Here is a 26,511-nt window from a genome sequence, read left to right as displayed (position 1 = left end):
CCTCCCCGCGTGTCCCCCGTGGGGCTCCGTCCCCCCCGTGAGAGGCTCTCCGGGCCTCAGCTCCCGCCCGCCCCCGCAGCGGCGGCTCGAAGGGGTTAAGCTTGTGAGCACCGACACGATAAGGGGGAGTAGCCAAGACCAAGCAGCAAAAACATCACAGCGCATTCCTGGGTAGTCGTCAGCTGCCAGCATCTGATTAAAACCATATCGCTCGCTGTGAGTGGCTAACTAATCTGAAGGCGAGCGTGCAACAGAATATTTAACCGGGGCCCCGGTCCCAGTCAGGCTACCGGCTGCGGTCATCGGATCATGCACGGAGAGGCACAGATCTAGCCTGTAAGGAGCTTTGCGAGCTGGGCTCGGCTCTCGCACGGCCGGGGAGGCGGTGGTGCGGGGCGAAGGAGCTGTCACCAGGGGAAGGAGCTTTTTTTTTTTTTTTTTTTTTTTTTTTTTTTTTTGCTACGCGACAGTGGGTGACTGCGGCGGGGCGCGGGGTACCCCTGTGGGGCGGGCGCTGGCACGGATGGGGCGCCGGAGGGGTCGTGTGTGCCGGCCGGGGCGCGGCTCGGCTCCGCGCCGCTCGCCGCTCCCGCATCCGCGGGCGAGAGGAGCCGCGGGGGCCGCGCGGAGCCGGGAGGCGGCGAAGCTGGCGTGGCCCCGTCCCGCGGGGCTCTCCCCGCCTGCGGGGAGCGTGTCCCGGCTGAGGTGGGGTAGAAGCCGCCCGCATCCTGCTCCTGGCTCCGGCGGGGCGGGCGGCCGGGGGAAGCGTGAGAGTAAAGCAATATAAACGGGCGTATTCGGTTTTGTGCGCGGAGACGACGGAGTTGAAATCATCAAATACATTAACTGCATAAATTCTAAATTTCCTATTTCCTGTAATCTATTAGTCATAATAAATAACTAATATGAAAGCATCTCTCTAATAGCAGAGATAATGAGAACACAGGTTAGGATGCTGTGAAACCGAAGTAGGGTGTTGTTCTGTTTTTGGATGGAGTGTACTTGTTGTTTTTGATGGAGCACTCGTCCGTCTGCAAGTGAATTTCTGCATGCTACTTCAGTCTAGGGTGATCCGGGATAGCTGTAGCTATTGATAATTTTCTGGAATTAGTCTTCTGGTGTGGCAGAGAAACTGACTTCTCAGGTGATGATATATAAAGTCTAATGTCCATTATGTGGTGACACTTAGTGTTGGGATGGCGCCAGTGCAGTCAGCCATAGGACAAATGCAGGTGTTGCCAACATAGACAAATCTCCTCAGGTGGACCTCTCTGTAGAGAGGTTTTACTCCTCAAAAATGTTGAGACTGGTTCCTCAAGTGCTTTCTACAAATTCACTGATAAGGCTGATGATTTTATTATTTTAAGAGTTGGGAATTTTTAAATTGTCTCTTAATTAAGCTGGTTTGCCTTAAAAGGGAACATTTTTTTTCCTTCAGAAGGCTTTTGTAACTTTCATAAACTAGGCTGCCCAAAAGTAACAAAATCTGAGAGCATGAATGCACACTGTATGCCAAAGAATGGCCATAGGTATGCTCTAGGAAGGCAACATCTCTGTAAATAGACAAAATTAAGATCCAGATACAATTAAATAAAATTAATTATGAAGATATCTGTTCTAGTTTGCTGTGAAGACTTGACCTCTGAGGCAATTATAATGATAGCAGGTCTTTGTCTCATCTTCCATTAGGACCTTCCTGGAGGTAGGTGAGGGTGGAGACATGAACTGTAATCCAAACAAAATCTTTCCAGCTGAGCACTCTGTAAGGGGGTCACCCACCACATCTGTTCAAAGAATCACTGCAGTTGCATCCAGCACAATGTTTCTTGAGGCACCACCAGCTTTTCAAAATTCCCTGGATAGTGTGAGGATGTGGTCACATCTGAAGCAGAAATTTTTATTAATAGTAGGTTTGTTTTGGAAGAAGGACAACAAAGTGGTAGCAAAGGTAAGGACGATGAGAGTGCTAAATCAATGTCAGATGAGTCATCAGAACAGAGGCTTAACTAGCAAACACCATGATTTGGTGCATAGGAAAGCTCAGTATTAAATAGTGTGAATTTTTGTGAAGGTAAAGGTGATTGTCTAACCTGCTATATGTCTTCTACAATGCTGCTAAGTATCTCTACATAATCTATTTTCTGATTGAGAAGAGCATTACTGGTTAAACTACCTGCAGACTAGTAGCTGCTTTAGATGTACTTCTTGCTCAAGGCCTCTATTTCTCAAGCAGATAGGAGAAGAAACACTCTAAGGAGGTGATTATAATGTATGGAAAAGGTAGATCTTTGTCTCTGTGGGAAAGCAAATAAATGCACTTAATGTCAAGGAAGGATGAATCCAGTGTGGATGCTCAAAAATCAAAATAAAAAAGCCATAGCTTGAGATATGATGTAAAAGTGAACCAATATACTATAGTTGTTGGGTATTGTTGCCAAACCTGCTGATTTTTCTCTTGTATTGATGCTCTCCTTTCCTAGTAAACCTCACACTTTAAGGAAATTTGTGTGACCAACTGGGTTAACCCTGGGAATGCTTGTGGAATTTATTTGGCAGGGATAGCAATATATGACCACTACAGAAGCATGAATTTGTACGAAGCAATAAATTCCACATCTAGAGAAAGTCAGCTTGATCTGGAAACAGGGCTGATGCAAATTCTGCTTGCTGGTTAGACTCTCTCAAAAGAAATGTTGAAGAAGCATGAAGGTAACTTGTAACCTGCAAGGATTTTGGAGGAAAACTTCAGATCTTGCATGCAGACAAATGTATTGTTAGTAGAATCAAGATGATAACACTGGGATCAGGGATTGCCAAGAGGTCTTAATGAGCTTCTGCTATGAAACACAAAGAGGGATAAGCCACTACTCACTACCTCAGCATGGACTCTGCAGAAGTACAACTTGGGGTTGTGTTAAAGAGATCAAATCAAATAAGGTGTCTGAGGACTGTAACTAAGAAAAACTGGCATTAGAAACCTGATTCTGAGGCTGTGCTTGGGTTCAAAGGTCTCAGGGTTATAAAGAAGCTGGATGAAGCACAGAGTCAGGCCTAGTCAATAAACAAGAGGTACCAGTTTCAACAGGATTATCTTGTTTATTATACAAGCTGGGCAGTTGAGTGCTGAAAAAAGCATCTTCTTCCATCCAGGTCTTCTCATCCCTGGCTGATGGAGACCTAGACCATTCTAGCCTCCCCTCATCTTAAAGACTATTCCTTGCATGTGCTCTGTAGTGCTTGAGGTTGAAGTGTCTCAGCTGAAATGCCCTGTAGATATTTGCCCCTAATTATCTGTGTGATTTTAAAATTAATTATAACAGTTTTTAATATAGCTTCATAGCAGGTGCATGTCCCCTTAAATCTAAAAGCTCAGACATTACAGGGCCAGTTAAGGTCAGATTATTGGCCTTGGAGCTGGATTTCCTGCTGTTCTGTCAGTTCATGTTGCATCCTTAAGCAATAAGTTGAGGATTATCTCTTCAGCAGAAAAAGTAGGTCTAAGAGACAGGATAATGGACCTTCACCTTGACAATCAGGAGGCTTCATGACAATGTCAGCTAGGAAGTTATGCCTCTAGCAAAGTCTGTTAAAATCCTAATGCTGATGTGCCACACACCTAATAATTTTAGCCCCATGGCTAAAATGCCTATGGATGAAACTTTCCTCTTAGGAGGGGACAAAAAAAGTTGGGAGCACTAAGGATGTCATTTTAATATTGCAACTTGTTTTTCTACCTTACAGATCTCTTCTGTACCCTGGTCAGAATATGGTCATTTGTGCTTTGAGGCAAGGGACAAAGGTCACTGTATGAGTAAGGACTAGTTTTCTAGTAGCTTGAATCACAGATCTGTCTGCAAACAACAGCTTCCCTGGTTGATGGAAGGTAAACTCTCGATCTGACACTTCTCCTTGTATGCTTCTGAGGGATGGGGGCATCCCTATAATATGCTGTCACAGAGATGGAAAATTAGAAAGACCCTGATCAAGATTGCTTTATAGTCTGGATTCACAAATAGTAGTGTAAACATCCTCTAATATGTGCAATTATAATTACTGTTAGGGAAACTTACTGTAGAACAGTCATCTATGAAATTCTATTAGCTGTCCAGTAGAACATCTCCTGTAAGAACTGTAGCGGAACTCTAAAATCCCTGGTTAATCCTTTCTTACTTCTGGTACAGATCTTTCTGTTTCACTATTTTAGACTTGAGTCTTGTATTCATTGCCTTTCTTGCTGCATATACAAGAGAGGGCTGGGGGCCTTGGTAATAACCAATCTTGAAGGCAAGGGCAACCCTTATATTATGCAATATGCTTCATAATATTTAACAAGACTGGAACTGCTGTAGAAGAACCTACAACAAGTAGGCTCTGCAAGCAGAATTTTCATCAGTCTTCTCAGAATACATAATGAACATAATTTACATCTCTTACAAGAAGCAGTATGGAATGACTCCTGTGGCAGTAACTGTTACAAAAATTTGTGTATCGATAGGCACAGTATGTGGGGGGTAGGTGGAGTGCTCTTCAATTACTGCTGAGATGAATGTTTAATGATAGGCTTTTGGCTGCTCATGGGATAATCAGGCTGGGTAAGCAAACTGCAGTACTCAACAGCATGGCCAGGATTACATGGGTTTAGGCTGTGTGAATGCAAGAATAGTACAGGAAAATCCTGTTTCTCATAGAGATAAATTTGTGAACCAGTAGAGGACACACTTAAGAGTAAGATGTGCAAAACATATGCATTTTCTCTCAGTACAGCTCGCATATACCCAAACTGCAAAGAAGGATAACTGTGCCAGCAGCAGACAGTTAACTGTATGCTGCTGACATAACCTATGATAACAGCTTCAATATGTGTCAAGTTCCTGCTCTGAGAAGGAGGGGTGAAAAGCATGATTATTGGCAAGATTCCTTCACTATACTAACAAGCAAGAAGATCAGAAACAGGCCTTCTAGGCAGGAGGGCTTTAGGAGTACAGTTGGAAATGAAGTGTTTGATTTGTTGTTCAGTTCAAACTCAGTTGCATCTGAGTAAACACTAGCTGCCTTGAATAACAGCTGCTTTGCTTCCATGTTGTTTGGTATATTTAGTGAGTCTCAACAAGGAATATTGGTAAAAGATTGAGCTGTAGGTACTGCAGCCATATTGCTTGAGATTCCTCATCCCGTGGGCAGGTGATGCTTTCCTTAGCAATAAATACAGCAGACAGCTGAGCTCTGGCTCAGGTGCCACTAATTTGTGAGGCTTCAGAACTGGAAACTGGAGAGGTATAGAGGGGTGCTCCCTTGGCAAGTTGCAAAATATGCTGTCTTTCTTGAAGGCTGATAGGAAGAAAATTCTTGTGGATCATTTAAATATATAATCTAATTAGTCAGTTTCCAAAGTAATAGCTCTCTGTTAAGAAAGGTATCCCAGTATGCCCTTTCAGTTTCTGTCTAAGGGAAGAGTTTGGAGTTCAGATGTTGGTATTTAATTTAATTCACTTATTATATAAGTGAAGGATTTCTTAATTCAATTAATTAATGATTAGGTCACCATAGCTAATGAACAGAGATGGGAAAGGCTGCTATCAAGCCTTGTTGCAGCATGCTGTCTTATTCCTAGAACAACTAATAATTTAAAGTGGACTAGCTAGACATCTGGGCACTACTTTTGGATACTGAAGTTCCTGGCTGAAAAATAGCTCTATCAAAGTCTATGAAAGTGCTAGTTTCCTTCATCTTGTGATCAAGTCTTCAGACAACCAGATAGCACAAGATCATTAAATGCTTGTCACTCATAAATTGGTACTGTTCCATGTGTTCATCAGGTACAGCTCATTTAAAGTGGTCATTATTTCTCTTGAGCCCCCTGCTTTAATCTTACTGCAAAACATATATTTATTTCCATGACAAGCAGAAGAAAAATCCAAAATCGAGCCATTGCTGTAGCTGGGTTGACAAGTAACTAATTATCTTATTAGAAATCATATGCTTGAAAGCGTAGTAGAATGATTAAAAAGTACCAATCCAATTACACCACTTGAAGAGTGTGACCTGTTCAGTCTCAGCTGCTAACTTAGTGATATTCTCTTGGCCGTGATTCAAGTGTGTATGAAACACTTTCAGGAACTTGAATTTCTATGTTCTTGCTAAAAACCAAGAGGTTCAGAGGAGACTGATGTGATGAGAACAGACTGTTCTGTTCAGCTGATGAAATAGCAGCTGGCAAGTTGGCTGAACGGTGAGCTCTCTGTGTGGTTTCACAGGCGTGATCCTGCACCAGCAATGGTACATGCCAACATCTGTAGCTGACATGGCTAATTAGTGCACTAAGATCTTTATCTACTTTGTAGCTGGTACTAGGGAAGGAACTAGCATGAGGGAGGTATTCCCTGATGTGTCTAATGCTGCATTTCTATCCTACTAAGCAGATAAAGGTCACCCATCCCTGTTTTTCATTACTGGTTGTATACAGTGAAGACAGCTGGACTATGTCCCACATCCTGCATTATGTTAAGTGCTGTTGCAGCTTATTCCAAACTGAAATTGGTGTTGATAGAGGAAGTCCTTGGCATAAGTCTGCCTTTAATACCTCAACAAAGTACCAATCCACCTCTTGAGTAAGAAGACAAAATATCAAACAGGGCTTGAAAAGCAAGTTGAGCATTAGAAGTTCCCTGAAGTAAAATCCTGTTGTTCTAGAAATACTTAGTCCAAAAGGTAAGCACGTGGTTTAACTAAAATCACAATATCAAGCACGTGATCTCTTGAACACAAATCACATTTCTACCAATCTACAGCCTAAGCAGGATAGTTCAACAGGATTTTTGAACTGGGTGATGAGTGCATTGCTAATCTAGGCCTTACTGAATTGTGGGAATGACAATTAGCTGCACTTGCCAGGCAGTGTAGTTTAATATCCTTTTCATCTGTCTCTCTTACAAGACAAACCGTGGGACCTTTGGTTATACTCTGCAGTATAAAAGTAGGTATTCAGTCATCTTTCTGACAAGTAATACTGGTCTTGCATTCCAGACATGGCTAAAACTGGAGGTGAATAGTTCCCAAGCTGTCTATGAACTTTCTTCTACCACTTGTCTTCAAGCAGGTATTAGTCATAAGTGTAAGTGTGAACACATCAGATATAACCTACCTGTAGGTAAGACAATTACTTCTCATGGATATCAGTTGCTGGATATGCCAGTTCATAACAGACTGGTTGGTTGTTTTAATAGAGAAAACAGAGTAATGTGAATGCTTGCAACAGAACAAGTATCTCCAGTGTTCCATCTAAATCATTGTAATCTCCTGTGTCATGTTACAGAAGGTTTATTCAATTCAAACTCTTTAGACACTGTCAGATACCAGAGCAATGGGTGTTCTAGCAATGAAAGAAAACATTTAAGATTATATTTTATTTGACTCCTCAGCATGAGTGATCCTGTTTAAAAAGTAAAAGTCTGATTAGTACTTTTATGTTTTTGATTTATTAATGTATGCCTAGGGCTTCTCAAAGCTACTACCATTGAAGCAGGAACTAAGCAGAAAATGTGATAATCAGATGGGGAGTTGTTAGATGTAAATATCAGTCAGCTCTACAGGGGCTCACACAAATGCACTGCTATACTCCTGGCATAAACAGAAGGCTGCCAGTCAAGATAACAGACTTACTGATAACAGACTATCTGGCTTTAGAACTTTGACTCTTGCTAATCACTGTGTGAATTGCTTTTTTAGCCTTTAGTCTATTTTCTTAGCTTGAGAACTAAAATCTTGAGTTCACTAGCAAAGCCTTCTAACCAGAAGAACCTGACTAACTCTTCAAGAATGGTGGGGGAGGAAACAACCTGCCCCAGAAGCATGTTCAGCAGTTGAACTATTGCTGTTCTTCCTGTTACAAGTTCATCCTAACTATATTTCACTCAGCAGTAAAAGCTTCTCTTGTCCTCTCCCAGCCTTACAGATTCTAATTCAAGGTTAATATTTACATGCAAGAACTCTTTAAGCTGAATCATGTACTTGTAGGGACAAAGAAGGAGCACAGGCTATGAAGAGGACAAAGGATTGAGCTGCTGATCAGCTCAAAGATCAAAAAGGGACAAAGAAGAGCACAGGCTATGAAGAGGACAAAGGATTGAGCTGCTGATCAGATGTTTGGCTTATATGCCTCTGACTTTTTGGCTGTCTCTAACCTCTTCTCAGATAACCTCTCAACTTTGAGACATTTATCTTTGCCTTCTGAGAGGGGAAAAGCCTGTCTGTTGGTGAGGATTCTGTTCAGTCCTTAATTCTATGACAAACTTCAGCCATAATGAAGATTCTCAATTCACTTGTGCACAGGACAAAAACATTATCATCATAGGTACCTACCATGTCGCCACCCCTTTTTCAAATAAAAGATATCTGTAAAAGCATCTCTAAGGGAAACTAAATGTTGCTCAACAAAATTGTTCAGCATGCTCTTCCAAGTCTTGCTAAAAAACAGGTATTTCAGGGATGACTTGTCATTACTGACAGCCCTCCCTGCAGAGAGTTCAGGGAAGACACCAACAGTGCTGTATACCAGAAATTATACGGCTGACTTTCCTAAGGTAACTGTGTAGAAATGAACTACAACTCCTGAATGGAGGGTAGTCTGACTTGAGACAGTAGGTAGCAGGTCATACATCAAGGACTGTGTGTTGAGGGCCTAACATAGTATTTCTCTGAGAAGTCCTCAATATCTATCTGCTCTTCAAAGGATAGTACCTGAAGGAAAGGAGGAAGATACTGCTAGTGGTCTCTTTACAAGCCCTGTCTGGAGTAAATTGAAAAGTGGGTGAGAAAAATGTGTATGATATGAATATGGTGATACAGGCAGAGTTTGGTGCCCTTCTAAGGTGGCAGCATCTGTAAATCTGTACTCTTTGGATTTTTGAAATAGTGCACTTAGCACAGCAATGAAGATGGGCCATAAAACTGATTAGTGAGAAATTAAGGTGCGATGATACCAATGGACTCATCTACATGGACAAGATTCAAACTGCTTTAAACTAAGTGCTGACATAGTTGTTGGGGTAATGAGCTTGTTCTTTCCTATGCCAGCATATCTGAAGGCTCAGCTGTCCTTTCACTCGCTTAAAAGCACATGCATCTCTAACCTTGCCATGCCTGCTGGCTGACTCTTTTGAGATGACCTCAAAATTAAAGTGTAAGAAAACAATTCTAGTCTTGTTGCCTTCCCCCTGCAGCTGGAGTAAGGAAATTCTAAGGGGCTGAGTACTGTGAAAGGAAGCCCCCAAGAAACAAATGGAAGAATTTAACTTTAGTTAAGTTACTTGCATGTTAAGCACACCAGCACTTTCCACTAACGTAACAAAAATTTAAGTGTGATGAAGACCTTGCCAAGCTTTAGCGTAAAGTCCAGAAACCATATTTACTTGTGTTTGAAGCACGTTTATAGTGAGCAGAATAGATTACTGCTAGCTCAAACTACATGTTTCCCCCCAGTAAAATTTTAAGGTGAAGACAGAGATGATTTAGTGCTTAACATGAGGCTTAACTCAGGTATCAAGATGTAGTTATTTAAAATATGAACACATATTAAGGTTGCCTTTGTCTATCATTGCGTTCTTAGTTTCACTAATTCTGTAGTTTCTGAGGTGATTTTCAGGCACCAAGTTCTCCAAAGGTATGATAAATGACCATCATGTACTGCAAAATCCCACCAGGGAATGTGAGTTTTGTCAGATCTCAGATATGATAATGAGTCATGTAAAGTAGCCAGACAGCCCTCTCTAACCTAAAATTGCATTGCTAACACTAAAAATTAGCTTTTCCATAGTAGGACATGGTATTTGCAAAGGATCAGCCACACTTGTGTGCATCCCTGCCTGTCTTCCTCCACTGTGGGTTTTTTTGCTGTCTGGTTCTATAAAAATTAGTTGTCTGACTTCCATACAATGGAGGCAGATGGCAATGATGACCAGAGATGCCTTGAATGCAAAGATGGAAGCTGAACATAGACCATTTTACAGTTGTCAAAGTGAGGTCTTGCTTGTCCATATTTGCTCCTTCCTAAGTTATTTCTTTTTTTAATGTCTCTTAATTTTACTTCAACATTTACCTGTGTGATACAAGTTGTATAACACAGCTAGGTGTAGCTCTACTAATTAGAGGAAGAAGGATCACTGACAGGCAGGATTCAGTGCCTTGAGATTCATATTTCTTCTTTCCAGAATGGAGCTAGGCAGAATGTCCTAAAGCTATAACTCAGCTTCTTGAGAGCATGTCTTATTTCTCTCTTCCAGGCCTTTTCCTTCTATTCTCTCAACAGCAATCTTCCATATAGGAGTGGGTGTTTAACTAATGATCCAACCTTAACTCTCTTTCCTTCATTATTTCTGAAGGACTTGATAAATCTAGGAAGGGCTTCCTTATGTCTAAAAGCTATCTCCATCCAAAACTATACTATTAGGCAAACTAGCTTAACTACTCTGAAAGAAGAATTCAGTTGACTTCATTTTATCTGATTAAAATGTGGATTTCAATAGGCAGAATCTATTTTAGTGCCGTTGCAATTACTCTGCAAAATCCCTGTGGGCTTAATAGTTGTCCCCTTGACCCTTTGTCAGAATGGACACACAAGCCACTCTTTCAGTGATAACATTTCTTAAATAACCATAGCTTGCTAAACAAACTCTTCCTCCGACATCTATTTCTACTCAGAGCCACTTGAATCCTTCACAGCAACACCTTTGTTCCCTAGCATCAAATGTTCCCTAACTGTGGCCAGATAAGTTGCTTACAGAGAAGAGCAGGTAGAGCTGACAGTTCTTTCCCATTTGAGCACCCTTATCTTTGTTGATTTACTTGACCAATGCTAAATGCAGTTCACAAACCATCTGGTAAGAAGCTAGGTCTAATTTTGCTTGGATTAGCTAGTCTCCTAAACATCTTCTTCCTGGTTAAATGGAAATGGAAGATTTCAGGGTGAAATTCTCTAAGATCTAGGAATCTGTGTTCTTCCTGGGTTAAGAGTCAGTTGAGTTTATATCCATTACTCAGTTAGTGCAGGCTGGTTGAGTTAGTCTTCTTAGCAGTAAATTGGGGGAGGAAGGGAAGGCAGCAGTGAGAGCAAAACCCTGAAAATACATTTCAAGTAATGGGTAAAGCATCAGCTATTACTAAGGCAAATGACAAATCGACTATTGAGAATAACAAACTTCTAATGCAATGCTTCAGTACTTGGATCTACATACAAATTATGTCTCAAATGCTAGATAAAAGGGATGGCTTGGTCTGTAGCAGCTTGCCTGGATGTAGGGTGAATTAGAAAGAAGCCCAATTATTTAATCACTTAAAAAATTTCTTGACTTCATTTGTTATCCTGAAATTTGAGGGACTAACTGCAGCCATTGCAATATCCCAGACAGAAGATTGATAGAATAGTAGCAGATGTGATATCCAGTTCTCTCTGGCTTGGTTTAGATCTTCATAACTCCACAAAGCTGCTCTGAGTACCTGTGTTTGGTAAGAGTGAGTGCTTCAGCCGTGTTGGAATGAAACATGGTGACTGTAAATTATTTTTTTCATTTGTGTCTCAGGCAAAAGGGTCACATGGCATAGAGGTAAGTACTAAAAGTCTATAGTTTCTTGTCAGTTTGCAAGGTTTTTGAAAATATAAAGCTTAATTGATTATTGTTAAGACAAGCAATGGGAGTTTTGGCTTGAGGTTCTGTTGTGTTTTTACTGGAGTCTGCCTGCAGCCTGAGGAAATTATTTTGTTTTACCTGTTGGGTGGTATAATCTCTGACTTTTGCTGGTTATAAAAGCATGAACAATGTCTACTGGCATCTTTTGGGTGTTTTTGTGTCATCCTCATAGGTGCTTGGAACAGATGCTAGTAAATGTTTCTTGCGTTGTCTCCTACACTACTTTAGAGATGGAGCTGGGCAGTGCTGAACAAGAATAGACCAAAATACCTGAGGTTCTATAAATAGCCTTAAAAGGTAAAAAAAAAGCTAAAGATTGACAGATTAAAACATGTTGGTGCAAGTACAGCCCATTGATGTAGATCAGTGTGCCCTACTGCTTAGGTATTACTGAGGTGAGGGTTCATCACCTCCTGGCCGTGACTTCATGCTCTGTGCACTCTGACTCTGAGTCAGACTTCCCATATGATCACTCCTTACACTTCCAGGCTTTGTCAGGCATCAATTTTCAGCAGAACTCAGGTGGACTAACAGCTCTAACAAGAGTATTTCTTCTTCAAGGTAAAATAATATTTCTGTCTTCTAACTGTTATTTGGGTTTTTAAGCCTACAGTGAACATAACCAGCCAGAGTCCCATCATGTCTAGTGAAGCTGAAACTACTGCTACCAACAGCCAGCCTGAACAACAGGCTCCACCAAAGGCACAAACTTCAAAGAAGGAAAAAAAGAAAGGTAAGGAATGCTTACTACATGAACACCTCCTCTATTCTGTGTCCTTAATCTTTTGCATTTGCCTACACTAATACCAACCTCCTAGTATTGCTGAAATAACTGAGTTTACCACCTGACCAGAAGAGTAAATATGCCAGAATAAAAAACTTAACCAGAAGGCAGGCTTTTAGTTTTAAAAGCTTTTTTCTAGCCTTAAGTTCTAAAGCTCTCTGTTCCACTGTTAAGTCAGTTGTTGCTGAGCCTGACAAGTAAGCAAGAGCCCAGAGAAGAGAGATCCTCCTGAGAAGGTGACCAGACCCTGGACCATCATGGTAGCTGTTAGTCTGAACTTTAATCTGACTCCACCCCACCCTCTAGAAAGGAGGTTTGTGCTGAATACAAATTCTAGTCCAGGGAAGATAGAAAATTCATTCCATGAGAATTACTGTATATCAGGTAATAGATTTTTTTGAGAGATTAGATCATGTAAATATAATTACCTCATGTAAAAATACATACCTAGGTACATACTTGAGCAATGTTGAGCATGCAGAGAAGAAAGCAAGCAGTTTCTAGTAGGAGGAACAGGAGAAATAACAAATTAGCTAAAATCCCAAATGCTTAGAAGAATGGAATTAGAATCATTGTAGAAATTATGGTGCTGATATCAGGATCTAATATGGGAACTGGGAGATTATTTTTCCACAGCAAGAAGAGATCTGCCTACATCAGAACACAGGGATAACACCTAAAGGCTTTACTGAACACCCTGTATGGCCATGGGAAGTACCATTTCTGAATGGTGTTTTTTCTTAGCCGCTATATCTACTTGACTGTTGCTTATCCACATTTTAGTCTTTTATGTGGTGAACAATTGTTCTGAAGCCCCCAGACATCAAGGATTGGGCTCCATTCTTTGAACTGAGGCCACATTATGCAAGAGTACTGGGACCTTAAAGGAGTACCTGTCTTGCAGTGCACATGGATTGCAAGTCAGCTGTACTCAAGAGACAGTTTAACACGTACTTGGTGTATGCTTATATGGTGTATATTTTTTTAAAGATCACAAATCTCAACATAGCTGTTTCTGTCATAAAAAAACAAACAAAACCAAAACAACAACAACAAAAAAAACCCACTAAAAAAAAAAAACCAAACAACACACCCAAATGTAAAAATAACCTCAAAAATCAAACAGACCCACTAAACATTTTCTCTGTCTCCAGGGCCAGAAAAAACAGATGAATCTCTCTTGGCTAGATTCAAAGGTGATGGTGTAAAATACAAAGCTAAACTGATTGGCATAGATGATGTTCCTGAGGCAAGAGGAGACAAAATGAGTCAGGATTCAATGATGAAGCTGAAGGTAAGGGCTTGATCTGTCACGTAAGGAACAATCTCGGGTTAGCCTTCAAAAAGCAGATCAGTCACTTGGCAAAACTTCAAATACAGCTGGTAATGTAGTTACTAATAGCACCATCTAGATGGATGTTGCTTCCTGTACTATAACCTCTGGCTCAAAAGACATTTCTCTGAAAGTCTGGGAACATTCCTTTCGACCTGTAGGCATCCAGTATGAATGATGGCAGTATGAATTTCATCACAAATGATGAACTTGGGTTTTGGAGGGGAAGGGGGGATTGCTGTGAAACTTAACACTGACCTCAAAGCACAAGTTGGCATCCTGTGTCAATGGTGTCACTGAGAGATACATACAAATTAAAAAATAAATTAGTCCCTACAGCAACAAAGACCATTACTTCTATAGTTCAGAAAACTCACATACCTTCAATCAGATTGGAAAAGCAGGTAAATATGCAGCAATTTTGTGGACTAAAATGTACAGAGGAAACCATCTAGATTTGTAATATCACTTTAAACCTAATCAGTCATATGTTACAAAGAACAAGTTAAAGCTCAATCCAGCAGAAGTCGCATCAATACTTTGGCATTCATTCTCTTTAGGGAATGGCAGCGGCAGCGCGTTCCCAGGGTCAACACAAACAGAAGATCTGGGTAAACATCTCCCTCTCTGGTATCAAGATAATAGATGAAAAAACTGGGGTAAGATAAAACTTATTTTCTTAATGTAATTCTTAAAGCTAGTGAGACACCTGGAATTTAGACTAATATGAACTAGATTCTTATTTGGGCACTATATTTCACTTCTACATATAAAAATTGGTGAAATGTTTGTAATGCTGAAAAGTCCTGTCAGAAAGACAGCTGCATCCTATTGTGATTAATCAAAGGTTGATAAATCTGAGATTTGGACTGAAGATTTTTAACAGTCTTAGTCATTCTAACTACAGAGAATAGCAGCTATTATATTTCCAGAAGGTTAAACCAATAGGGTATTTTTTCCCCAATTCCAGGTCATAGAGCATGAGCATCCAGTAAACAAAATCTCCTTTATTGCTCGGGATGTAACAGACAATCGTGCCTTTGGCTATGTATGTGGAGGAGAAGGCCAGCACCAATTTTTTGCCATAAAAACAGCCCAACAGGTATGAATCAGACACTTTCTTTCACATGCCATGGATAGTGCTGTTGTGTAAACATTTAACATGTGATAAGGGTCTAATGTTTTGCTGGTAATCCTACAAAATTCCTTTGGGGAATACCAGCATGAATGGATAGATTTTATTGAAAGAAAGACAATAGGAATTGACTGTCACCACTGGCTTCTGTCTTGTACAGTTTCTTTGTAGTCCAGAATAAAATCACTCAAGTAGTCTTGGTTACTATGATTAACAATGCTTGACTTGTCTATGAAAGTCATTAGTGAGATGAACAGAGCCATTAGCCCAGGCTTCCCACTGTGAAAGTACTAATTCTTAAGTAAAATAGCCAGAGCTTCATTCTGAATTAATAGAAATATAGAACAACATTAGTCTAGTTCACATGATGCTTTGCCTTGTGCAGCAGGGAAATCACTTACTTAATTGCAACAATGATTCTGGGGCCTGTAAATGACAGGTCTGGTCCTCCTAGGACCTCCTAACCCTAACTTGTTGGGAGGGATTCTGATCCTTCTGTGATAAGTTCCTCACATGCAGAAATCCTGTGTGCAAGGTTAGTCTCTCTGAGGGGAATCTCAACACTGGATTGTGGAAAAAGCTACTTAAAAACACCGCAAAGAATTATGCAGCTTCATAAACAACCTGAAGTTAGGTATTTTTTATTTATCAGCTTGTCTTTGTAATGATTTTATAAAAGTCACTATAATGACTTGATGAACCTAGACTTCAAAGCTAGAAATTTTTTATTCATTCCTGCCTGCCCTCCTGGAGAACCTGTTGGCAGCTTTGGACCCACTACAGGTCCTGCACTCAGGAGCTCCTTGTTGGAGCATGTTACTACTTCAGTAACAGCTAGAGGGCCTACTTTTAAATATTTTTTATTAGTTTGTCAGCATTCTGACCAATAATTGTATCGATTTCAGTGGAATTGTAAGTTAAGCACAAAAGTTTTTTGTATGTACTCTGGAGTCTACTCCTTCATTTCACCACAGGGTGCTGCTTGCCAGCCTCTAAGCTCAGCCAGGCCTTAAACAACTCTTGACTTGCTGCTGGGTGCTTTTGTCATAAATTTGTCTAGCTCAGAAGTAAGGACTTCTGCAGCTGTACTCCTTGTTAAAGCTGATGATTCTTGCAGTGGCTCTTCCCACCGCTGCATGTCTAAACCCCTTGATTAGGAGAGGATGGTGCTCAGGTGTAAGCAGCGAGAGCTGTACAAAGGATTCTCTGCTTGTGCCAATGGCAGTGCCTGAAGATGGGGAGGTATCTTACTCTAGACACAGGCAAGCTGCTATATGCCTGACACAAGTGTTCCAAAGCAGTGTAGCTGAGCTCACCACCATCTCAACAACAACATTCTTGTTAATGGCTCTGCAGGGCATGCCATGCCTTTTTAATTCACATTAAACTGTCATCCTGTTACAGATCCCATTTAAAGCTGGTCTTTGCTTTACACATTTGAGGTGATGATAATCTTACCTTATGCTTGCCTTGCTCATTTACTGTTTGTATACTGTTTAAAATAAAGGTAGTATTATATATAGAATCTTTCTCCACAATCAGTGCTACAGTTGGTAGCAAATAGACAAATGCAAAATGTTATTCCTCTCAGGAGAATACCAGAAGGCTTGGATAAATTTTGCACTTCTAGGACTTACCATGCACTTAAGAAGTATTGCTACCAGCTTTTTAGCAAAAACATAGCAGGTTAGCACAAATTCATGTACAGCCACTTTTGTAGAGTTAACAACAGTTCTAAACTGGTTGTGTTCCATTCCCCTTGGATTCTGCATAAGCAAAATCTTGTATGAAGACTAAACAACTCTTTAAACTCTTGCTTTTCCTGTTATCTCAACCTAAGTCTTGCACAATTTAGGGAAGTTTGGCTTGTTGCACAGATTGCAGCAGTAGAAGTCCAGGTAAAAGTAGTAAATGGCCTAAAATCTACATTCTTTTCCAGGCTGAGCCTCTGGTTTCTGATCTTAAGGACCTCTTCCAACTAATTTATAATATGAAGAAGAAGGAAGAAGAAGAAAAGAAAAAGGTGAGTAAAAATATATAAACTACATGACTCTGCATAAAGCTTGTTTCAATTTTGGCTGACTTTTGGGCTCTTTTAAGACTTGATACTAAGCTCTGCCTAAATCCAGAAACACTGGATGCTGTTGGCTGGCAGTTGTGCCAGCTGTCTGACTGCTTAGGTCTGGTAAGCTCCTCAAAAGTGAGAGAATTTTGATATTCTACATGATGTTTAGGTATTAAAAGTCTTCTTTTTTCTTTAGAGTGAAGAAGTAATTAAGACTGAGGTAGGTCACTTCCACTCAGCCTCTCTTGATTAGGTATGCTGTTGCACCACATCTAACTTTAGCTTTGTTTATGCTGCCAGCATTATGAAGGCAATGTCAGATGCCCAATTACATCTAAATGGAAGTGAAAGGGGCCTGTGGAACTAATACTGAGTAGTAATCTCTCTCATGCTTCCCTTCCCCATCACTTGCTTTTTAAAGCCCACAAGTTCCTTGCTTAAGGCAAATTTTGAAATTCCAATTATTTCTGACACTGTTATCCATCTATTACAGAATGATGGTGAAGAACTGCCTGCTGATCAAGCTGACAAAATGAAACCGGTAGGTTTAAATTACAGAACTTTTTATTGATGCCATTAAAGAGTTCATAACTGACTGTCCCCATATTGTGTAGGAAGTGCAGTATTTATAGATAGGGCTTATAGTGTTTATTGCAGATTTTACAGTAAATTTCCATGATTCTTGATTCTTTTTCTTGTGAGAGCTGTAACGGATACCAATTCTTTCAATATTTCTGGTTTCAAGGGAGATGACCAGATGGACTTGTTTGGGGATATGTCAACACCCCCTGATATGAACAGTCCCACAGTAAGTAAAGTCTAGCTTACTTGCCTTGGCTTTTTATTTGAAAGCAAATTTAGTCATAGTAATAAATACTGGTTTTACTGAGACATCTGTCTAGCAATCATCGCTGTACTAGTAGGGTAGGATCATAAAAGTATCCACTTAACCACTAGATGTCATTCTAGTACTTAATTCTACTATCATTCCAGTAGCTCTAGCTACTTGGCCTAATTGCACAAAAGAGTGCATAAGCTTTATCATAGCTCAGTGACCCCAAAAATTCTATCACTTTAAATCTGGCACTATAAGCCACCATCAGGTCGATGCAGTTGGTGCTGTCAACCCAGCCAGTGACCAAGCCTTACCCTTCTCCTGCATGTTTGGTGGAGAATTAGAATGCTACCTTCCACTAGCAAATACCTCTTCAGTGTTATTCTGAAGCTGAGACTGCTACTTGAAGTCATACTAAGGCAGTGTGATTTCACAACTTGTCAAAACTAAGGACTAAAACTCACAGGGGTCTTTGACTCAAGTGAAAGCCTAGGTGTAATTAGTTCCTACTCACTCTACAGTCACTAGGTTGAAGAACAAGCATCTCATACTTACCTAAGGGGTCTGAAAACAGATGTTTCAGTATTGGATTTCAGAGACCAAATAGCTCTAATTTGACTATAGACAACAGTGCTTGCCTGTGTGGTTTTGAATATTTACTGGTATAATGTTTTGGATATTAGGATCTCTTCTTTTGCAGCTATTTTACTTGATCTTTTTCACTGTGCAGCAAAATCTATGTATGACTAACTTCATTTTTCTCTCTGAAAAAATAGGAAGCTAAAGAGATTCTGTTAGTGGATTTTAATTCTGAAATTGAGACCAAACAAACCTATGAAAAAGAGGAACTCTTCTTGAATGGCATCACAGCTTCTCTTCCACAACCAAACACACAGACACCCTTTTTGCCTGAGAGTTCTTTCTCTACCAATCTCAGCTTCTTTCCTACACCTAATCCAGACCCTTTCAGTGATGATCCTTTCACACAGCCAGGCCAATCTGCACCATCTTCATTTGATTCTCTAAAATCTGATGAGAAGAAAAGTCCAAGTACCTTGACATCAGGGAGTAATGATGATCCAAACGGTGTTATTTATTACTTTGATAAAAAGTTTGACCAGATTTCTAATAAAACTGGCAAACAAGAAGTGCTAACATGCCAGTGGCCACTTGACTGTAAGTCACCTGCAACAAAAATTTCCAATGTGATACCAGAGAGAGAAAGGAATGGCTTTTCTGAAGCCCCAACAAACCTGTTTCTGGAAGCTGCTTCAAAAGGAACATCTCTGCAGAATGGAGTAAAACTGGATTCTGAAAACAATATCCAACTCATGCCACAAGAGCCTATAACAATTAGCCCACCACCTCAGAGTACCAAGCCAGGAAGAGGAAGGAGATCTGTCAAGGTGAACAGTGTTCAAGTAATTTACGGTGATATGCATGATTTTATTTGGAGAAGCTGGGTAAAGGAAGCTTTTCTTTCTTATTACTGTATCACAGGCTACCTAGCTTCACAACATGTCTGCTTCTGCCTGCCCTGCTCACATTAACCCCTTTGCAGCCATAATACCATCTAATATCTATGAATTAATGCTTCATAGTAGCTATGGTCACTAAATTCTATACTCTCTTCTTTAATGCTGCCATACTCCTGTAAAGGTCTGGTAAGTATGCTGCTATGCATATTAACACTTGATATAATGCCAGAATCTGTTACGATAGCAGTATAACCTTTTATGATAGCAGTGTGCCCATCAGCCTAGGGTCTCATAACAATAAGATACTAGTACTAGCTTACCAAAACCCATGTGGTTTCTCAGTGTTTGCCTATTAGGCACAGTGTGGCCCTGGATCAGCTTCACTTGTCTTGTACTCAAATTATGCAAAACTCCTGGCCTTGCCATAACCACAGGGGCTTCTGCAGACTAAGCAATAGTGTTTAAAGGGCTAGGGTGTAGAGGGAAGCTCACTTATAACAAACAATCCAGCCATTTTAAGTCCTGCTCTTCTGTTGTTGACTTGTGACTACTAAATATGTTACTTATTTAATACCATGTATGTCCATTTATATGCCACAAACAAAAGGGTGATGTTTGAAACTCCTATACTCCAAATGATATATCAAAACTCCCTCCTCTGCTTTAAATGAATAAAAGTCTTCTAGCTCTGGACTAGGGAATGTGTTAGCATGTGTTCTGCCATGGCATCTCACTCTTTTTTTTTTTTCTTTCTAGACTGCATTGGATGACTTGTTCAGCTCACACTTCTTTGTGCCATCTATTGAGAGCCTTAGCTTGAGCTCAGGGGCACAAGCAGGAGCTTTGCCAACTAATCCACTGGACCTCTTCACAACAGCATCTCCATTGGCTGCTCTAGGTTAGTTTACAAAAGTAAATATCTTGTTCCATTCCAAGATACCTGCTAACACGAAAACATGGATTCTACTTTTCCTTTACTTCTTGTGCAGTGCTATACCCTTTAATCCATGTGCTGTTTGCCCTAAACTATTAAGTTCTGTGAATGCTAAACTCTGCATCCTCACCTGAAATCAGGATTAAAGCAGTTAACTGCTTTAACTTTGTCAGCAGATTCCTGCTTCAGGTACACAAGGCTCAAGTGAACCAAGCAGAACTTGTGAGGTCAGGTAACATTGCTGCACAGTGTCTCAATAATCATTTTAACAGAAGCAACTATATGTCAAATCTACCTGTCACTTCTGTGCTAGAACTAAGAATGTTCCCCCTTCCCTTCCTCCTTCCCTAAAACAACCTCAGTTTTGTCCTTGCAGCACTGAAATGCAGCAAAGTAAAAAAAATTAAACCTTTTCTCCCACTTCCTTTCCCCCAGATTATTTGATTTGTAATTACAAATCAAGAGATTTTTGCAAACAGTACATGAAAGTATTTTGCTGGTACCCTTTACGAAATTGATGCACTCCTGCTTGTGGTCTTCAGATGACTGAAGTGCTGTGTAACAACTATCTCCCCCAGGTGGCTTGCCAGCAACTTCATCACCATGGACCCTACAGACGGCTTCCTTCACTCAGGCTGCATCAGTCTTACATGGGTCTATGATGCCTGCTCAGTCTCCAGGATTTACTCAACCACTTGGCTTTGGTAGTCAAGCAGCGCCAGGCTGGAAACAGTCTTCATCTTTTGGTGCCACACCCACTCAGTCTTCTGGTCTCTGGCCACAGCCAGCACAAGTTACATCCAGTTCTTGGACACAGCCAACCAGTGCTGTGAATCCCTTCCAGAGCAGCATGTTCACATCTCCAACACTACCAGCTCAGACAGCCTCAGCGCTGCCTACCATGTCAACAACAGCTAGCCCACCTCAGCCGCCACCCAGAACCACACTGCAGAAGGAGCTGTCCAAGAAAGAGAGTGATGCATTCATTGCTCTGGATCCACTTGGAGATAAAGAAATTAAGGATGTCAAGGAAATGTTCAAAGACTTCCAGCTGACAAAGCCACCTGCAGTACCAGCCAGGAGAGGAGAACAGCAAAGCCTTTCAGGTGCTTTTGCAGTTCTCAGCAGTTACTGTAGTAGTAAAGTAGGCATTTCTAAAGATAGTACGGATCATAATGAAACAGCAGCTAGCAAGCTGTCTGCCAAAATGACTGGTTACATTTTGGAGTTAATGGTTACTGAAATATAGGGTTGAAGGGCTGTCTCAACTAGAAAATCGATGACATAGCAGCCGCAGTGGCTCAACACTGACACCTAGTGCCTAAATTATTTGACTAGGACGAGGTAAACCTAAGTCTGTACGATGTTAGAATTTCCATCTGATTTAAGCTTAGTGAGGAACAAGCAGGAGTTAATATTGTGACTCAAATTCACTCTAAGCAAATTCCATGTAATTTTTTTGTGTTTCTAATTAGATGAGTTGTGGTGCTGCTATACAAGCAGACCTGAGTGCTTGCTAAATCTGTCAAGTAATTATAGCAGCATGTCTCTCTTTTTTAGAACCACCAAAGCCTGTTCCTCGACAAAGTGCATTGCCAGCTGAAGGCCTGTTTGAAAGTCAAGATAAAAGAGACCCTTTCTGTGCCTCATCTGTAAGTAGTAAAAAACCCATCAAAACAAATAAAACAACAAAACAAACTACAAACAAACACCCTAATACTAAAATGCCCAAATGATGTGACACCACAAAAAAAAAAAAAGACATCAAAAACCTTTTTTTCTCCCTAATAACTGTGGGGCCTATGTTTGAGCACTAGTTTAGTTATGACTTTAGAGGCCATACAACAAAAACCTTTTGCATCTTTGAGGCTAATATGTAATCTAGCAGAGGCTATCTCTTGCAAGAAAGTTAACAAAGCATTATTCCACTCGGCTTGGCACCACAACCGGTTTCCCATGGTGCAAAGTTCTGTAGTATTGGGACACTCTACAAAAGAGTGTCACATAATATAGCTGCAGAGATGCTCCACTTTGGTTATATATAACCCTCTTTAGAGCAGACTGAGCAATGTGGATTGTGAAGCTCTCTAGAAGTACAAATGAGAGGTTCCATGTTCAGGCCTCTGTAAGGGAGAAAGTGGCTTCACCAGATCACTCCATTTGGGAAAGAGTACTTGAAGCTTTCAGTGAAAATTTTGGACCAATTCCAGAGTGCAGACTTAAGACTGGCAAACTTCTAGCATTTGACTAAAAGATATCTCATCTTGACTCCACTGGCTCCAAAGGAGTGTTCAGTAGCAAATGGTTTTCTGAAAAATACCTTGCCTTGGACAGGCATAAAAGCTAACATAGCTTAGAGGCCCCTTCTTTTGTTGAAGCAGTACAGTAAACGTGTGTTTAGCAGGAGCTCTGAAGTATTCTTTTCAGGTGTTTGAACAGGAAATAGCTCATAGAGTGATGCAGTGTAAATCTGGTGAAAACTGGAAATCCTCTAACAGCTTATCTCTCTTAATGAGATAAGCAGTGTAAATCTGGTGAAAACTGGAAATCCTCTAACAGCTTATCTCTCTTTCCTTAGAATGAATCTCAGAATCCACCTTCTGGGCCTTTTGATGATCAATTTGGCAACCCATTTGAATAGTTCAGGTAAGTCTTCCACTAATAAACCAACACACTTCATCCTCTGAAATTTATTAAGGAAATGATTGGTAAAGAGATATCTAAAAACTGCAGCAGAATCACACTAATGCTCCCTGAAATATGGCAAACAGTGCTTGGCAGAACTCCTGCTAGAGTACCTCTATCAGACTTGTACATAGCTGCACTCTAAGCCTAGCCAGCTTCACTTTCTTAGAAATAAAGACTTTATTCTTCCACAGATTTAAATCCCAAGCCCACAATAGGTCTAGATTTCCTTTCCTTGAGGAAAATTAATGTCTATATATGTGCTGCAGAACTCAGAGGGGCTGACTTTAATATTTTCAGATATCTGTGGGGGAATGTTAGCATAGAGTACCCTTTATACAGCACACAATTTTCTGAAGTTTAATCATCTCAACAATGGCAGTTTTGGACTCTGGGGAAATTGGTATAAAACTAGAATAAGGCTTTTAGGCTCTTACTCTGATTTTTAATCAAAAGCTGCTACAAGTGCTTTTGTTGCTATAAACTAATATAATTTGAAATTTCATACCATTGACTGAAGAGCATGATCTACTGATCCAGCAAATCTTCTGCCATACCTTTCAGTCTTCCCCTGAAATACTGTCTAGCATCTGACAGAAGACAAATGTTGGTATTTATGCTTTAGTTTTGTACTCAGTGGCTCTGTTTAAGCAATAAAGCCTAAACTCATAACCATTCTAATGCTAATTCCTTTCCATCATACTAGGCATAACCAGAAATGAACAAATGGAATAACTGGACCTCTTCTCAACGTGATTTTTCTACATGTTTCACTTTGCTGTCTGCTATTCTTGCTGATGTTTCGTTATGTCTGCAGTCTAAAATATATCCAGGCGGATTGAAGCATGGACCCTCAAAGAACATGCTGTGAAGATAATTCAGGGCAAAGCAAATGGGGATATTGACTCGCGCTGAAAACCCAAATTCAAATTGGTGGATGTTACCTTTACTTTAGCTCTTTGCACTCACTGACAGAGAGGTTGGAAGCACTGAGTAATGTGTCTTGTACCATTTCCCTTTATATAGCACTTACTGTCCCAAAATAGAAGAACTTAATGTACCTAGGGGAGAGATGTTGCTTTTACACAAGGGTGTAGAATTAGTAGCTATAACTCCACACCTTAAACAACTAGGTCTGTTGCCCATTATGACAGCAGCAGCCAGTTGTAAAGTTAAGTGGCTGCTACTGAGTTCCAATTGGTGACTGGACAGATGACTTGGTCTCTTAGCCACAAAAATTCAACTATGTGTAGAGGAAAATAATCTAATATTGGTCTATTTCACTAAAAGTAAAAGTATCATTCCACCATAAATGTGTCATTAAGGGACTGCGGAGTCTGTAACGGCACTGCTGAAGCCCTGAGTATTAGAGGCCTACACTGTAAGCTGAGAAACTTCTTGCAGAACATTTAGGTAGCAGTGGACACTAACTATTGTCTTGGTGCTAATATGGCAGTTTTCAGGGAGGGAAAACTACTAGGATTACTTTCCTATTAAGGTGGCTTGGCAAACAAATGAAACAAGAAAGTAGGGTTCTTGCTTATATCTCTGTGAGTCCCTGATTTGCTCAGTTTGATTTTTCACTTTGTGTACTGGGGGATGTTTCCAGCATGCTAGAAAACAAAAACACCAAAATGGCTTCACTCCATGCCTAGGCTCCCTGTGAGCAGATGCACCTCCTCTGTGCCATTAATGTGAGGTAGTACTCTATCTCTTGGAAAACTTGCCTTTTCTCGAGAGCCTCTTTACTAACAGGTTTTGTAACTAGTTACAACTGCCTGTGACAGCTACATTCTTGGCCAGTGGTGATGACTGATATGTTAGAAGTTTTTTCTGTTAATGTTAAGTATAAACTTGAAATGTTATTGTTAAATCAAATGCCTAAGCCATTGCTAAACTGAAGAGCTAAGAAAGTCAACTTGAATACTGCCTTAGTACCCAATTCAGCCAGTCATGCAATTAGTCTTGTATACAAACTTTTCTTGCACTTTCTGTAATGCAAATTAAAAAAAAATTAAAAAAAAATTAATGAATTTAAGTATTTGTCTCAAACTGGAAATGTAGAAACTTATTGATGTTACACTGTTATATAAAACTGTAGTATCTGTTACTTAATGGCATTAAAAAGAAGCAACTCTTCATACCAAATGAACGTGTGTGGCTGTTAATTCTGTCCTCTGTCAGTGTTGTGGTCTAGTTAACATTAGAAGTTCAAAGCCTGCTGAGAATCATTCTTCACAGGTTCTGTAGCTGTCTGATGGCAAAGTGTCTTTCTGTAGCTCCTTGCATAGGACCTGTTCAACAAATGCTCTGCCATATTAAAAAAATAAAAATCTCAAACTGATTTAGTAAAAACTGTCACTAGAACTTTGTCCCTTTGGCTGCTCAGACTGAGCTTGTTGCTGCTAAAGATGCTTTCTTGCTTCTTTCTGCAGGACTATGGGAACTAAGTACTTAAATTGCATTGCACCAAGCAGTTTCAATAATTCAGCTTGGCTACTCCAGCTTTGCAGGAAATCTAAATTGATACTGGGAAATCTCAGACCATCTTTTCATGCTCAGAAGAAAATATATAACTCCTTTAACAGAGATAGATTAAAAAATAATAAATCTGTTATTAAGCTGCTGGTTTAGACCATTCTGCTTATTTCTAATATTGTTTAGGGGTTAAAAACAACTAGTTGCAAGAAATTTCTTATCCAGCTTGAAATATAGATCTTAAGGGGGTTTACAGCATCACAGTGGGGCTTTTTGTTGTTTTTTTTTTTTTTGTTTTTTTGTTTTTTTTTTTTTTTTTTTTTGTTTGGTTTTTTTTGAGGAGTTGGTTGGTTTTTTTGGTGTCTTTGGTTTGGGGTGTGTTTTTCTTTTGTTTGTTTGTTTGGGGTTTCTTCTGGCTTTTGCTTTTTCTTTTTTTTTTTTTTTTTTTTTTTAATCTTCTTGACTGTATGGCAACATATAATTTAGTATTAAAACTAAAAGGACAATTGACTGCCTTAATGCCAATATGAAAGAATATGTTTACCAGCATTTGAGTTAAGGATTTAAATCACTGCTGTTCAGATTTTGAAATGGCCATCAGGATGTTCATTTAGACCAGGATCTCTTACAAAAGGGCCAAAGATGCTTGCTGGTCTGCTAGCTAACTTTGAACAGCCGTTTAGTCTGAGTCTCTGTCTTAAAGAACCATGAACTGTGATAGCACTTTTGATGAAACAATACAATACTACAAGTGTCTGTGTCTTGCATTCTTGCCTAACAAATGAGTTTATTGTAACTGGACTCATCAAGCTGGACTGAGGCTGCAGCAGATAAAGATTTCTTTAAATAAAATAATCCAAATCAAGGCTCGAGCAGGGGGTATATGTGCCTGCCTTACTTTACACACTTCCCTCACCATGCCACAAAATCAGGGAATAGAAAAAAATAAGCCTACTTTTATTGTTTTTTTCAATTACCATGGTAATTTGGAAAATCTTTACCTCAGATCATTATTTTAAGATTGTATCCAAATATGTAATTCTTAACAGCTAAACAGAAGGTTATTTATGAGTGACTTGTGTCCAACACATAATGCCTTAAAT

General features: G+C 40.0%; 1 protein-coding gene across 3 annotated transcripts; it reads left to right on the top strand.

Moving 5' to 3' along the window:
* Positions 1-167: 167 nt before the first annotated feature.
* DAB2 (DAB adaptor protein 2) lies at positions 168-25,082 on the top strand. 3 transcript variants are annotated; one of them, XM_068176863.1, is made up of 14 exons: positions 168-336; positions 12,295-12,414; positions 13,620-13,759; positions 14,359-14,457; positions 14,769-14,900; positions 16,873-16,956; positions 17,492-17,539; positions 17,744-17,806; positions 18,610-19,239; positions 20,068-20,209; positions 20,824-21,351; positions 21,806-21,897; positions 22,824-22,891; positions 23,637-25,082. In XM_068176863.1, the coding sequence occupies exons 2-13, from the start codon at positions 12,321-12,323 to the stop codon at positions 22,884-22,886; spliced, it is 2,115 nt and encodes a 704-aa protein (XP_068032964.1). In that variant the 5' UTR covers positions 168-336; positions 12,295-12,320; the 3' UTR covers positions 22,887-22,891; positions 23,637-25,082. The 3 variants fall into 3 exon arrangements, with proteins under 3 accessions (XP_068032964.1, XP_068032963.1, XP_068032962.1); XM_068176862.1 differs by having other exon boundaries at positions 12,288-12,414; XM_068176861.1 differs by lacking the exons at positions 168-336; positions 23,637-25,082 and having other exon boundaries at positions 12,288-12,414; positions 22,824-22,895.
* Positions 25,083-26,511: the final 1,429 nt, after the last annotated feature.

This window comes from Anomalospiza imberbis, chromosome Z (assembly GCF_031753505.1).
Source record: "Anomalospiza imberbis isolate Cuckoo-Finch-1a 21T00152 chromosome Z, ASM3175350v1, whole genome shotgun sequence".
In the NCBI taxonomy this organism is placed as follows: domain Eukaryota; kingdom Metazoa; phylum Chordata; class Aves; order Passeriformes; family Viduidae; genus Anomalospiza; species Anomalospiza imberbis.
The sequence above is the reverse complement of the archived record's forward strand: the minus strand, read 5'-3'. Positions and strand labels throughout refer to the sequence as shown.